The sequence below is a fragment of the Acipenser ruthenus genome, chromosome 26, assembly GCF_902713425.1.
Source record: "Acipenser ruthenus chromosome 26, fAciRut3.2 maternal haplotype, whole genome shotgun sequence".
In the NCBI taxonomy this organism is placed as follows: domain Eukaryota; kingdom Metazoa; phylum Chordata; class Actinopteri; order Acipenseriformes; family Acipenseridae; genus Acipenser; species Acipenser ruthenus.
Genome location: NC_081214.1, coordinates 4,254,142 through 4,268,487, shown reverse-complemented (window position 1 = coordinate 4,268,487; position 14,346 = coordinate 4,254,142). Strand labels below are relative to the sequence as shown.

Below are 14,346 nucleotides of genomic sequence, written 5' to 3'. Positions count from 1 at the left end.
TATAAATGGGTAATTGTATGTAAAAATAATGTGTAAAAAATAATGTAATTGTATGTAAAAATAATGTGATATCTTGTAACAATTGTAAGTCGCCCTGGATAAGGGTGTCTGTTAAGAAATAAAATAATAATAAATAGACTGCCACCCAATTGTAGCAGGTTTAAAACAGTCCCTCAACTGCAACACATTTAATAAGTCAATTGATCAACAGCATGATAAAAACAAAAAACGCAAACCGTTAACATGTCAGTTTAACTATAGGGAAGGTTAATTCAGCAAACACTGCGACAAAGGGTTAAACTAGGCATACCTTTACAGGCTGAGCCTTGAAGAGAGTGGATCCCCTTGATGATGCATTCTAACCACCAATTTACTAGGGCTGTTATTCCCTGAAATTAATTTGAAACAGGCACTAATACTAACAGTAGCCCCTTTTCAGGTTGTGACACCACACTGCATCAGCGCAAATTAGGAAAGATGGCTTTTGGTGGTGGTTTGATCCTTTCTAATCATTGTAAAGACTGTTTGGATATCTTGGCTTTCCCCAACTATGGCTATTTGCTTTTAAGTTCTAAATAAAAATAAAATGAAACTTATGAATGATCAGCGTTTGCACAGCAGTGCCCATTGTGACGCTGAGACAGATGATCTAATGAAACACAATTACCAATAGTTACTGCTCTGCTTCATTCCTCTCCACAATCATTCTTCAACATCTTGTAAATCACAATTTCTTTCGCCATCTGCTTTGATTAGCAGAGCGTAAACTCCAGAGATTCATGAGAAAATAACCTCTTTGCAGAAACAGGTGGAAATCGTACCCAAAAAGCCACAAATAATATTTCTAATGGCGAATGGCAATGCAGACCTGGATGAACCCTGCGGTGTCAGATGATGCTATTTGCACCAGCGCATGAAAAGCATAATAAAAACTAATCCAAAGCAGAACCTCACTGTTGAATATCCAGTTGATTATGGGGCTTCAAGCCTGTTAGTGAAATTCTTTCAAAGGTGGCAGTATTTCAGTGAATAATTAAATCGATAGATGTCTGTTTAAACAAGGTGAGACCAGCACCTAATGTCACAGATACATATTACTATACATATTACTATGCACACTTATACACTTCTAGACGTTTGTCTTCTTCTCAGGAAGAGGGAGAACATTACAAATGTATTTAATCCTGTCTCCCCGAACAAGTATTACTGTATGGTAAAAAGCTTCAGCTAAGTGGCCTTAAAATATAGAATTCACTGTATTTTTTATTTTGGGAAGTGATTTAAATAAGTCAGTAAATAGTAGCTGGATTAATACAGGACTACGAGTGGTGGTATTGAGATTCACCACTGTTTAAATCATTAAAATAGACCCTGATGCTTGTTTCCCGATTTCATAAATAGCATCCATCGAGACTGCTAACGCTGATTTTTATATCAATGACAATTGGGTTAAAGTTATTTACTGATGCCAGTTAGGAAAACTGCAAAGCATCCCTGAAGGCCAGATTAAATGATGCACTGATTGATGATTTATTGGCCGGTTCTGGGATGAACTTGCTCTTAAGAATCAGCCATACAGCGATGGGCCGAATGGCCTCCTCTCGTTCCTATGAAAGGTAGTATTTAATCTACATTGCCTTTTTTGTGACTCTGAAGGTGCAGTCTTCAAGGGTGACCCTGGCCCCTTTCCTCTGAATTCATGACAGTGAGGAATGCCCCTTTGAAATCACATTTTCTAATCACAGTAGGTAACTCAATAAACAGCTAAACTCCAGAAATAAATCAGGACGCGGGCAGCTGGGAAATAAGATCAAGTGAAGAAGAGAGGCCATGGTCACCTGAATACCTGGTATTAAAGTGCATTGAATCATAAACTGGGGCAGCACCATATTCTGAGGACATACCCTTTATTTACAGACGCATTGGTTAAGACATACTGAAGGCAAAAAGCATATTATAAAAAGGAACTCCTGGCCTTTAACATGGGTGACTGAGCAGTCCACGGAGACTGGCCCGTTGTAGAAACCACAGGCACCTAATGGAACAGGGGAACGTTTTTCAAGATAAGACAATGCTGGCTGCCATTAGGCATCCAGAAACATTTCACTACAAAGTGCCAATGGCGATGGCTGCTTTACTGATACTGACCCATGCGAAGCTGGGGTGACTGCCGCAGATCAGTCCAAAAATTCGGTTTCTCCTTACTTTTAAAATCAATGCTTGCATATACATCTTTCAGTCACTGGACTGCATTGCTAGCTAAGCTTAAAGCCCATTACAAGAAAATATAATGTGAAAGGTGTTAATGATTATAGCAGATGTAGAAATCAAGAACAGGCACAGGTAATCCACATTACTGTGTATGCCGTGGAAATACATATCTGTATCTAGCTTCTGAAACAGTAAGCTACCATACCTTGTCCCCCAAGGCTTTCAAACTGTCCAGAAAGCGCTGCCAAAAATCCTTGAAGAGCGGCCGGTCAATTTTCTTCAGGCTGTCTTTGGTGCTGGCATCCACGCTGACATACAGCTGTGTTACAGGCTCAAGGGTCCTGCGGGGAGGACAGAGGGGGAGATTTATTACTGGGCTTGCTGTAATTCCAGCCACATTCATTTGCACCTTGGAATCTGCCTCCTTCCAAAGCACCAGGCATTTTAACATGTAAAAATCAGTAAACTAAAGGGGATTGCTATCAACCCACCTTAATCCAGCAAACACCAGTGCACTTCAGAGACAGCATTTCAATCCAAATCTCTGGCCCCTTCCATCCCCAGTTATCTATTTACATCTCATTATAAATCATGTCCAACACACATTCACTGAACATTTCTACCTAATTACTATCCATTCTCTCCAACACATCTTATTTTAAAAAGATACATTAAGATATTACCACATCCCTTTCCTTTTTCTAATTACTTGTTTATCACAGATACTCTGTATGGACCAAGTCAGCTCTCTGTGTATCTGCTTATCTATCTTAGAAACGCAATGATCTCTGATCAAATTTAAGTACAATAAATAAATAAATAAATACCGGTCATCAAATATTTTTCCAACTCCAGACACAATACAATCTTATTAGGGCGCTCATCTCTTTATTATTATTATTATTATTTATTTCTTAGCAGACGCCCTTATCCAGGGCGACTTACAATCGTAAGCAAAAACATTTCAAGCGTTACAATACAAGTAATACAATAAGAGCAAGAAATACAATAATTTTTGTTCATCTCTTGACAGTTGCTCCTAACATTGCCATCACTCGCTGTCTTTTGTTAAACTAACAGCCACTTAAGAGTTTGAGATTAAACCAACAAACCAAAATTCAAGAGATATTTGTCAAGGTGTCGGACAACTTCCCAAAAAAACGTTAAAAAAAAAAAGACAAGGCAGTGACATAAAAATGCAGGGAGGTTACAATATTAATTGTTACAACTGTGATATCCAATCGTTTTGAACTCATTAAAGCAGTTTAGCGTAGAGGACAGGCAATGCCGCAAACATATTATGCTTTAATAGGGGGGTGCAGATTAATCCATTAGTGGGAAAAAGGAACCAAGCATACTGTATTGAAATTGCTGACTATGATCCAGATGGGATAAGAAAATATATATTATTGTTGGTCTATTGTTAAAGTTCAACACTGAAGACAAATGTACAGCATTAAGCAAAAAGCATGCATATGCTGGAAATGCGTTAAACTAATTGGAAATCCAACAGAAGAAACACTGCCACACAGCCACTGACTTTCCTCAGGTGAAATTAACAGTGTGTAGAGAATCTGCAATACAAATTTGACTGTTTAGGATTATTAACACTGTAAGATAACTAGACACATTAACAGCAGTTAAAAAGCTCGCTAATAACTTTTGAAACACAGAAACTTGCTGTTCATAAACAACTTCCTTATTTGTTTTTGCTGCCCTCGCTGTTGAGATTTCTGTGCCCTAGTATTAACAGGACACAAGACTATCTCTGGCTACACGCTGGCAAAGGGCCAGCTCATAATCATTCCGCAGCCGATACCTGTCTCTGGTAAAGGGAGCTGTTACAACACGATGGGCTTTATGAAAAGACAAAGCGACAGATCAAATGATTTTTTACTACAGCTTTTTGATCAGCTGCTTACAGCTAAATTGGTGTCAGAGAATTGAGATTAACATCAAGATCAATGTTCTTAATGTGTTACAAGCCACTCCCAGGAAAATCCACTGCACCTCCCCCTTTCTTTATTTTCCTTTAAAGGGCAACAAGTTCAAAGTTTGTTTTAACATCCTGAAATGCATTTGTTTGAGCGCAGTTTAAATATGTGCCGCCCAATTGCTTACAGTTCAAGCTTTAAAAGCAGGGATAGAAAGAAGACTCCTATTCCATAGCAGTTTCATCCATTCCAGGTTTTGCTACGAGCTTGATTAGCCACAGTGTATAGGTAACAAGCTCATGTGCGTCTTATTATAACCAGGAATGGATCAAACCACTATGAAATGGGAGTCTTATTTTCCAACCCGGTAAAAGTCTAGTAACACATAGTAAAAACATAGGAAAGCATGGGAAAGTATTGTTAATAGCATAAGCATGGGGAAACCACTGGAAACTTGATCATGCAAAGTTATCACTGTAAACTCTAAGGGAAGTCATTCACAATATCTCCAAGTATTTGGCTGTACATGTTTCAGACACAAAGAAATTATCTTTCTGACAACACTGCAGTTTAATAACGCACGTAGAAATGAATGTAGGTTTATTAAATATTAACAGAATTCAATCTAAATGGATGATATGCACTGCAGGTACATCATTATCAGGCTCTCTGTACAGTATATTGTCTTGCTATTACTCTGCACACCTCACAAAGCAATACTGCAGCACTGGCTGCTTGTGAAACTCTTCCCCTACCCGATTTCCTCGGGGAACTGCGCGTTGGTCACCAGGAAGCTGGAGATTTTGTGGTGGTGTAGAAGCCTGAGGAATCGATTGATCTCTGGGTACATGATGGGCTCTCCTACCAGGGACAGCGCACAGTGTTTCACAGCCATTCCTTCCTCGTATCGGTCTGCCTTTACACCAGGAACCCCTTCCAAAATAAAGAGAAGCAAGCTTGTCAGCTTCATCGCCGACATGTTTAAAGCTTTGCCAAAACGTTTAACCGTTGTCAACAACATGCAGGTCAAATCAGGCATTAGCCTTAGTGACTACACAATAATAAAAGTGTAGAGCTGTGGCCAAATGTTTTGCATCACCCTATAGAATTAACTAATTTTGCTCCATAAAGTACTTAATTACTGTGCATACCGCTGTGTGCTTTGTAGTTTTCCCACATAACGAAAAACTGGCAAAAACTGAAAAATTTGAAATTTCAAAATCTCACATGAAATACTGTACTACTATTATGGATTCCGGTGGCCTTTTGCAATATCATTTTGTAGTTTCTTTGATTACATGATGTTAAATGAAAGATCTAAATTATGTTCATAGGTATTTCTTTTCCTCCTAAAATTCTAGGTGTTGCAAAACGTTTGGCCATAGCTGTATAGCGTAAGCCTTTTTATTCCATAACCAATATTTCTTCGTAGTCTTTTTCACATATAAATAACTGCAGTGCAGTCTTGTCCACAAATAAATGTTGGAGTTTTCTTTTGTTGAGCGCAGCAAATAATGCCCTTTAAAATCGTCTAGTTTAATCATGTTTACAAAAGTGGAATGGGATAATGTCAGTCTAAATTAAGTCTGAACTCCAGTCACTGCGCAATCCAGGTCTGTAATTAATTGCTGGAAAATTTGCAAGAGGTGGAGCACAAAAATAATTAATATCTGCATTGCCAATGGGCTCTTTACCATTGAAGAGTGCTATCTGTTTGTGTGACTGAATCATCAGCCCTTTACCCCTGCATGCCTCTATTTTACACATTCAGTACCTCCCCCAGCATCAGTCTATTCCAGAACATGCACGTCAATCCATTTAAAAGCGTTTTATTCAAATAGAAATTAACTTGAACAAAACCGGGGTGTGATAAACGCAGGGTGTTCTCTGGTTTGATGACATATTGTTGTGGTTGGAATTATAGACAAAGGTGTTGATTGAAATGGAAAGTATAGAGGGCCTGATCTCATCACTGGATATCTCTACCATCATTATGAGCAGGGTCGCTAATGTTCCACAGTGAAACCAATAAAACCCATGCTTTTCTGGGATTGAAATACAACATTGAAATTGAGTTTCCACAGCCACAAATAATACAAACTCAAATAAAAAGCTAGCTTCAAAAGGGATGATTATGAGCCTGCTGCAAATCGTCTACAAAACTCAATTCTGGATTTCACTCTTCTAAACCGTAATGAAATAAATATTGAATTATGGCCGCTGGAAATACAATTAGGTTGTCATTGATGTAACAGATGCAAGACCTTGCGATCAAACTAAATTACCAAAAACAATCTTTAAATCTCACTATCCTTCACCAGGAGCAGGGAGGGTGATTTCTTTCCAACCCCAGGTGTGCCTTTAATGAAATGAAGTCTCATATGCATAGTAACCTATATTTTCTTTGAACTGGAGAACATACGGATTTCAATAAGTTATACTGGCCCCACAAGCAGGTCAAACACAAAAGCTGCTCAAATTGCATTTACTATTAAACAATTTGTATCGTCCCCATTGCTTGGGGGCAAATTTCCACAGCTAGAACAGACACACCACTGCTGTACTTTTTGCCTGTCCAATGGAGAGATCTTGATACTAGAGCGGCACAAACCGATTATTCTGATAGGCTCACCACAGGTGAGGGTCACTGCTGTTGGACTAATTTACCATTCCAAGTGATACATGTATATAAACAGCTGTTTGGGTTTGTGTGGATTGTTGTTCTCCAGTCCAAGAAAAACAGCAATTATCAGAAATCCAAGCAGATGTTTATTGACTTTGAATGGTAAATCAGCCCAGTCAACAACAATGACCCTCACCTGGTTGTCAGCACCTGGATTTCAGGGGAGAGCGCAACCCCAATAATCAAATCATTATTTCAGCACTACTTGACACTGCAGTAAAACTTACAAAGAAACAATGGGCTGGTTTTACAGACCCCAATCAGCACTAATCCGAGACTACCTTATGACCCCTTAGGTTGACAAACCATTGTCTGGTGCCTTGTTCAGTGTACAGAACCACTAGGTTCACCTGCAGAACTACACACTACCAAAGGCATCACAAGTTGAAACCTGTGTCTACTTGTCTTAGTTTTTTCTAAAGTTTGCCATGGTCTTTAGAAATACCCTCCGCCATTTTTCCAGTTTTTTTTTCATGCACCGTTTGTTACTGCACTCAGGGAGACAAGATTAAATCGATCAATTGGTTTTTTTTTTTTTAAATCAATCAACGTCCACAGGTGTGATTAATCATCAAATCGATTAAAACCCCCTAAAATCAGCATTGTGGTTGTGCGTCACAAATAAATACAAAAATAAAAAAAAGCACAATACAACAGTTAACTGACGATCCTCTATGACCCTTGAAATCTCAGCAAACCATAATTATTCAGTCTGGCTTTGTGACGAAGATAAAAAAAAAAAAAAAGACTCAGTGCTGCAAACAGTGATGACCTTTAAATTTTCATTTGGTCCTCAAGGCTCTTAGCAGCCAGAAGTGACAATAACATAGTGGCTAAAAAGAAATTCCACTTACTGTATGAAAACCACTCCTCATAGGGAAACAATGGGTGCAGCATTTAAAGTGGTCAGTGGCAAAGCTCCATCTCCTCTAAGTAAACCCTGACTCCCTTGCTGTTGCTGCATTACCCATGTACTGCTGCAATTTCTTTAAAAACATAATTGCATTGCTTTGAAATGGTTCCTGAACTCACGGTGCTAAAAGGCAGCTTTTTTTTATTTTTTATTAAAGAGTCCAGGTTTTGAATCAGAGCAGGGACTGCTGTCAATACTTCATCTCTGAGCCGCTGTAGATATTATTACAAGCAGTGATAAAACTTTCCTGACAATAACTAGGCTCGTGCTATATAAAAGTTAGGAGTCACAGTATTATTCCCTTATTATTAACTTCTGAAATTGTTCCATTATCCCTTCTGGTACCCAGAGACTGTACCACTCATAATAGGAAATCACATTCATGTGAATTTTTTTCATGAAAACAAACTGCCGTCTAGGGACATGTTTAATGTATGGAATGGGAGCAGGTTACTGGGGCAGTGAACTACACAATGCCTTGAGAAATGTATGGCTGTAAACCCTATCCTGGGTGTACCTGTCAGAAGCAGGGAGGAGAATTTTCTATCTTTTGCATTGGGGCTGAAAAAAACAGCTTAGTTTATTGAAGCAATAGGTCTTGCCAGAGGAAAACAAATTAATTAATTCTGCTAAGCTATATTAATTAAAACCAACCTGGAGCGTGTAGCTCTGTGTTTTTGATCTGCTCTCCTAGGATTTCAGTTCAGGCACTGAAACAGAGTCCCTCTTCTGGATTCTACCGATTTTTTTTTTTTTAACCCAATACAGGGATCCGATTATCTGATTATCTGACTTACACATCCAAAAATGATAGTAGTGAATTAGTAAAAGGCTCTTATACGGTATAGCATCACTCACATTTAAATAGTATTTTGTATCATTTACTGTCAATACAGCCAAGTCGTTAACGAAGTGGATTTGTGAAGTAACGAAGGAGCACCAGGTGGTCGTACAGGGTCTGGTTACCTCTGAACTGCTTGATCATGTTCTGGTGGTTTTCAATGGCCTCCTGCAGGATCTTCTCAGGCTGGTCCATCTTCCAGCGCCACTCTGTACCCACTGGATTAGTGTGATGTCTAACAAAACAGAATACAGTGTTAGCTTGCCCATCTAAATTCAAAAAACGCCTACAGTAATTACAAAAACACAGTGTTTGTAAGAATCTACTGTAAGAAAAGGTTAGTTTTAGCTTGCCATCCACATTGTGTTTTTTTTTTTTAACGTCACCCCAGCTAAAACATGTTTTTGCAGGTACATTAAAAAGTCACGCTCATCAACAAAAAGACAGCTTTTTGTTCTTAGTAAATCGATATAAATTATAGGATATCTGTTATTCTATATGGCATTCCCACTCTGAACAACAATCGTGGATTCAATTGAAATTATATTATATAAAAAAAACTATTATATATAATATAATTAAATATTTTTTTATTACATTACCAGCTCCTCCAAGATACTGTCATTTTAAAAGAAAGTAATAAATAAAAAGGTCCATATACCCTGCTCCAAAATAAGTGCTGCTTAAAGATGCAGCACATTATTCTCCAAAATCCAATTTCCTCAAGGAGCCTGTTTTACAACTACAGTGTACTCCTAAACAGAAACAGTATAACTGAAGATTGTGACCTAATTTGCAAGAAACTGAGCCAATGTCCAAAAACGCCAACCTGGATGTTTAGAATGCATTAGTATGAAACAGGGCTAACCTATTCTGAGCAATAAAACTCAAAACACAACACTTACAGTAAATAGACAAGGTATGTAAACACACGTGTCACCAAAAACAGTGCTTCCTTGTCTGAAAGTTTCAGGAGGAGAAGTAGCCATCAACATTCAAATCAATCAAAAATGATTAAAATGTGCAGAACAAGCTTTCATTACAGTTGCATTTAGTGGTGGTCTATTTATGGACGCTTTGTCGGAGCTGATGAAGAAATGCTGAAAGACATCACCTGGCCAAGGTTTTTCAGATCATCTCCGACATCTGTCAGCATGAACACTGATCATCCAGTGAGCTTTCCCTCCCATTCACAGGGGCACCCTGCCCTTGCAACGCCCCCTGCCTTGCAGTGCAAGACCAACCAGCGGAGCAATTAATCAGAACATATTGTTAAGATTTCTCAGTGTGTTAACAGGACAAGTTGGCACAGCTTACAGAACCATGCTCACTGAATAGGGAGCAGCGAGTTTACAGATGTGGACAAGTGTTTCTGAGGGTTCTGAAAATCTCCTGTATCAACGAAAATGTTAGCTATATAAAAACACATGTTAAAAAGGCAACAGGAGCAGTATGTACCTCCAACAGAATACACATTTGTTGGCACAAGCGAGACTAGGAGTTGTTTCCATGCAGCGGTGAGACTCGATCCCATAAAACGTGTGCTTGTAGCAGCCGCCCCTACCTCTCAGCATAGACTAAAGTGGGCAGAAAAAAAAAAAATGTTATGAGGACTGCAAGTGCTGTAGCATGGAGAAATAAAAACACCATTACACGTTCTGCTCCACTACCAACTGCCCCACCACATCAGGGATTTTCATTTCTAGACCCAAGTGAGAAAGATTTCTAGTAGCTGCTAAAATACATCTTTACACAAAAAGGTTATTAGCGAGCTCTGGTAGACAAAGAAATATAGTTATTTTACTAGAATGATTCTCTTAACTCTCCCCAAGTTGCACTTCTCGCTAGCGTCCTATAATGTTCTTACCTCCCTGGGGACCACGTTGGTTGGTAATGGTTTTGATACAGGGGCACATTTCTTAGCCTAATGCAGCACCTGATAACCAGCCATTTGCTGGAGGCCAATTACAAACTCCACCGAGAAGTTGGAGTATTTATCTGAGGACCAATTCACATGACAAAGTGCGTGTGGCTTTCAATTAGATAAACTGTGCATACAAATATACAGCAATACAGATGTACAGCCACAAGGGTCAAGCACCATTTGCAAGTAACTAGTTCCCACATGTATCAATATTCTAAGTCATTAACAGAAATAACACAGCAGGGATGGAAATAAGACTCCAGGTTTTTACTACAAGCTTGATTAGCCACAGTGTATAGGTAACAAGCTCAGGTGGGTCTTTAAAACCAGGAATGGATCAAACTGCCATGCAATGGGAGTCTTATTTCCATCCCTAGAATGGGTTACAGAAGCATACAAAGGACCTAGGCCTATTTACTCTTCAACACATATTAAAAAAAAAACTAAAAAAACATGAATATAAAATATTAAGATAACAAAATTAAAAATCATGTTTAAAAGCGGCTTCTCTTCAGTATCACTGAGAGGATGATTATAGTTAATTATTTATTAATCCAAAACCCAGAAAGTCCCAGGGGATATACTGCAATTGTTCGTTTTCTATCAAAGGCTGCTCAACATTTTGTTGTATATCATTTAATGAAAATTCATGAAGAATAAATATACTTTCCTCTGCAAGAGAATTATGTAAAGCACCACTGTGACTCCAAACAGTACTAAGATGGCAACATGACAGAAATCCGCTCATTTTCCTACCTACATGAACACCTTTAAGCTTGTGTTTTACAAAATGACTGTTCGAAATGTCTAGCTCATTTTTTTTTTTTTTTTAAATTTAGTCGTTGCCAATTATTTTTATTATTTTCTCCCAATTTGGAATGGCCAATTATTTTATTATGCTCAGCTCACCACTACCACCCCTGCGCTGACTCGGGAGGGCGAAGACGAACACACGCTGTTCTCCGAAGCGTGTGCCGTCAGCCGACCGCTTTTTTTCACACTGCGGACTCACCATGCAGCCACCCAAGAGCTACAGCGTCGGAGGGCAACGCAGCTCTCGGGCAGCTTACAGGCAAGCCCGCAGGCGCCCGGCCAGACTACAGGGGTCACTGGTGCGCGGTGAGCCGAGAACACCCTGGCCGACCTAACCCTCCCTCCCCCCGGGCGACGCTCGGCCAATTGAGCGCCGCCCCCTGTGAGCTCCCGCTCTCGGTCGGCAAAGAAATAGCCTGGACTCGAACTCGCGACGTCCAGACTATAGGACGCATCCGGCACTCTATGCAAGTGCTTTTACTGGATGCGCCACTCGGGAGCCATGTCTAGCTCATTTTGTGCTTGTTTGTGAAAGACAAAAGGGTCAGTTACCTTGGTCCACCGACAGAGCTTCACACCAGAATGACTTCCTATCAGCCTATAACCTGTGGAAAAGAAAATGTACAGTGAATTTAACCAGCAGCAACGACCGCTCCATCACTGTGCCAGTATATTATCATGGCATTTTTATCTGCCTTCCTTTGAATGAAATTCACCAAGTGATAAAACACACTATAAAACTGTAATGGGAGGCCAATGTGACTACAGTACACATCCCTCGGCATGGAGGCATAAAAAAGTTTAAATGAATCCAGAAGTTCACTCATACATCACTCATTTTTGACAGCGCCTGTAAATCTAGCTGTGGCTTTGTACTGGTTTGGAGATGTCAGCTGGCATATGGACCCAGGAGAGAGACTGTGTGAGTCAACATTCTGCTTACTTGACACATCCACTTTCTTTTTCAGGTACTGCAAATATCACAAACTGAATGAGAAATCAACTAAATAGTGGGGCTCCTGAGTAGCGCATTCAGTAAAGGCACTCCATCCGGATGCAGGATGGGCCCTATTAGTTCAAATCCAGGCTATGCCACTGCCGACCGTGGCTGGGGGTTCCCAGGGGGCGGCGCACAATTGGCCAAGCGCTGCCTGGGCGGGGAGGGTTTAGGTTGGCTGGGGAGTCCTTGGAGCACCAGTGATCACTGTAGGTGGCTGGGCGCCTGCAGGACTACCTGTGTGCAATTCAGAACTGCCTGGCCACTGGTTGCAGTGTTGAGCCGGGTTAAACAATAGGGCTTTCCGGGCTCCCGAGTGGCGCATCCAGTAAAAGCGCATAGAGTGCAGGATGCGCTCTATAGCCTGGACGTCGCCGGTTCGAGTCCAGGCTATTCCACAGCCGACCGTGGACGGGAGCTCCAAGGGGGCGGCGCTCAATTGGCCGAGCGTCGTCCGGGGGGAGGGAGGGTTAGGTCGGCCAGGGTGTCCTCGGCTCACCGCGCACCAGCGACCCCTGTAGTCTGGCCGGGTGCCTGCGGGCTTGCCTGTAAGCTGCCCAGAGCAGCGTTGTCCTCAGACGCTGTAGCTCTGAGGCGGCTGCACGGTGAGTCTGCAGAGTGTAAAGAAGCGGGCGGCTGACGGCACACGCTTCGGAAGACAGCGTGTGTTCATCTTCGCCCCTCCCGAGTCAGCGCAGGGGTGGTAGCGGTGAGCTGAGCCTAAAAATAATTGGGCATTTCAAATAGGGGAGAAAATAATAAAAACTGATTGGCAACGACTAAATTTTAAAAAAAAACAAACAAAAAAAAAACAAAAAAACAATAGGGCTTTCCAAATTGGGAGTAAAATAATTGGCGATTCCAAATTTATAAAAAAAATTCAGGATTTATCAGTATTACAGTACATCATAGAAGTAATCAAATAAGTACAAGCATCATTTTAACAAATCTATACATTGTGTGTAGGGTGTTTTCTATTTAAACAGAAATAATTTTGCAGTTTCAGCAGCCAGAATCTCTTAAAACAGCAAGAGACACCCAACACATAACATATTAACTTCCTGTATACCAAAACAGTATTTTTCTTTACATGTTTTAACTGAAGTGAATATTTAGGTCTAAAATGGAGATGGAGTTTAATTGATGGTACTCTTTCTTTAAATCGCATGAGTAATGTGCAGGAAAGAACACTAGCTGCCATTCCAGATTCCTTTGAAAGCTGCAATCAATAATTCATTTCACATTTCCCTCCTGTAAAAACAACGCTTTCAATCTATGTAGATTTACCATCTCTGGAATTAATTAACCATGAGTCTGAAACTAAAAAGCACCTTGTCAGACTGCAGAGAAGACAACCAAGAGCTGTGCACATTAAGACGGGAATACATTTGAAACAGTACTTTTCCTTTGTTTGAAAAATACAAGGTTCCAAGTCTTCAGCATCAGCGAGCACTTCAAAGTCCTAGAAATGTACAGCTATGTCGAATAGGTAATAAGCTCAGGTGTGTCTTATTAAACTCATAGTCAAACCAGGAATGGATCAAACTGCTATGCAATAGGAGCCTTATTTCCATCCCTGCAGTTAATGGCAGTAAACATGCATTGTCAGTTCAACGAGAGCTTTAGAACAATGGTCAGTGCACAGCTTATAAAGTATACAGTGCAAGTAAGAAAGACTTGCCTATAACCTAGAGAGGATGGTCAGCCACCCAATATCATTTATGTACAGCCAAGTCCACCCAGCTTTATATACATGTTTTGGTCAAGGCTCAATACCATGCCATCGACGTAAATCAGGATATATAGGGGCTCCCGAGTGGTGCACCCAGTAGAGGCGCTCCGCGCGGAGTGCAGAATGTGCCCTATAGCCTGGAGATCGCAGGTTCGAATCCAGGCTATGTCACAGCCGACCGTGACCGGGAGTTCCTAGGGGGCGGCGCACAATTAGCGGAGCGCTGCCCGGGTAGGGAGGGCTTAGGTCGGCAGGGGAATCCACGGCTCACCGCGCATCAGCGACCCCTGTGGCCGAT

The 14,346-nt window shown here is 40.6% G+C and overlaps 1 protein-coding gene across 3 annotated transcripts in view; it reads right to left on the bottom strand.

The window, feature by feature from the left end:
- Positions 1 to 14,346, bottom strand: part of LOC117963254 (S-adenosyl-L-methionine-dependent tRNA 4-demethylwyosine synthase TYW1-like) — a 57,803-nt gene that overhangs the window by 18,900 nt on the left and 24,557 nt on the right. For all 3 annotated transcript variants that reach the window (XM_059001437.1, XM_059001438.1, XM_059001439.1), the window contains 5 exons: positions 11,872 to 11,924; positions 10,041 to 10,159; positions 8,708 to 8,817; positions 4,901 to 5,078; positions 2,417 to 2,552 (listed from right to left, as the gene is read on the bottom strand). In XM_059001437.1, the coding sequence (XP_058857420.1) occupies positions 2,417 to 2,552; positions 4,901 to 5,078; positions 8,708 to 8,817; positions 10,041 to 10,159; positions 11,872 to 11,924 (596 nt within the window). The remainder of the gene's footprint in view (positions 1 to 2,416; positions 2,553 to 4,900; positions 5,079 to 8,707; positions 8,818 to 10,040; positions 10,160 to 11,871; positions 11,925 to 14,346) is intronic.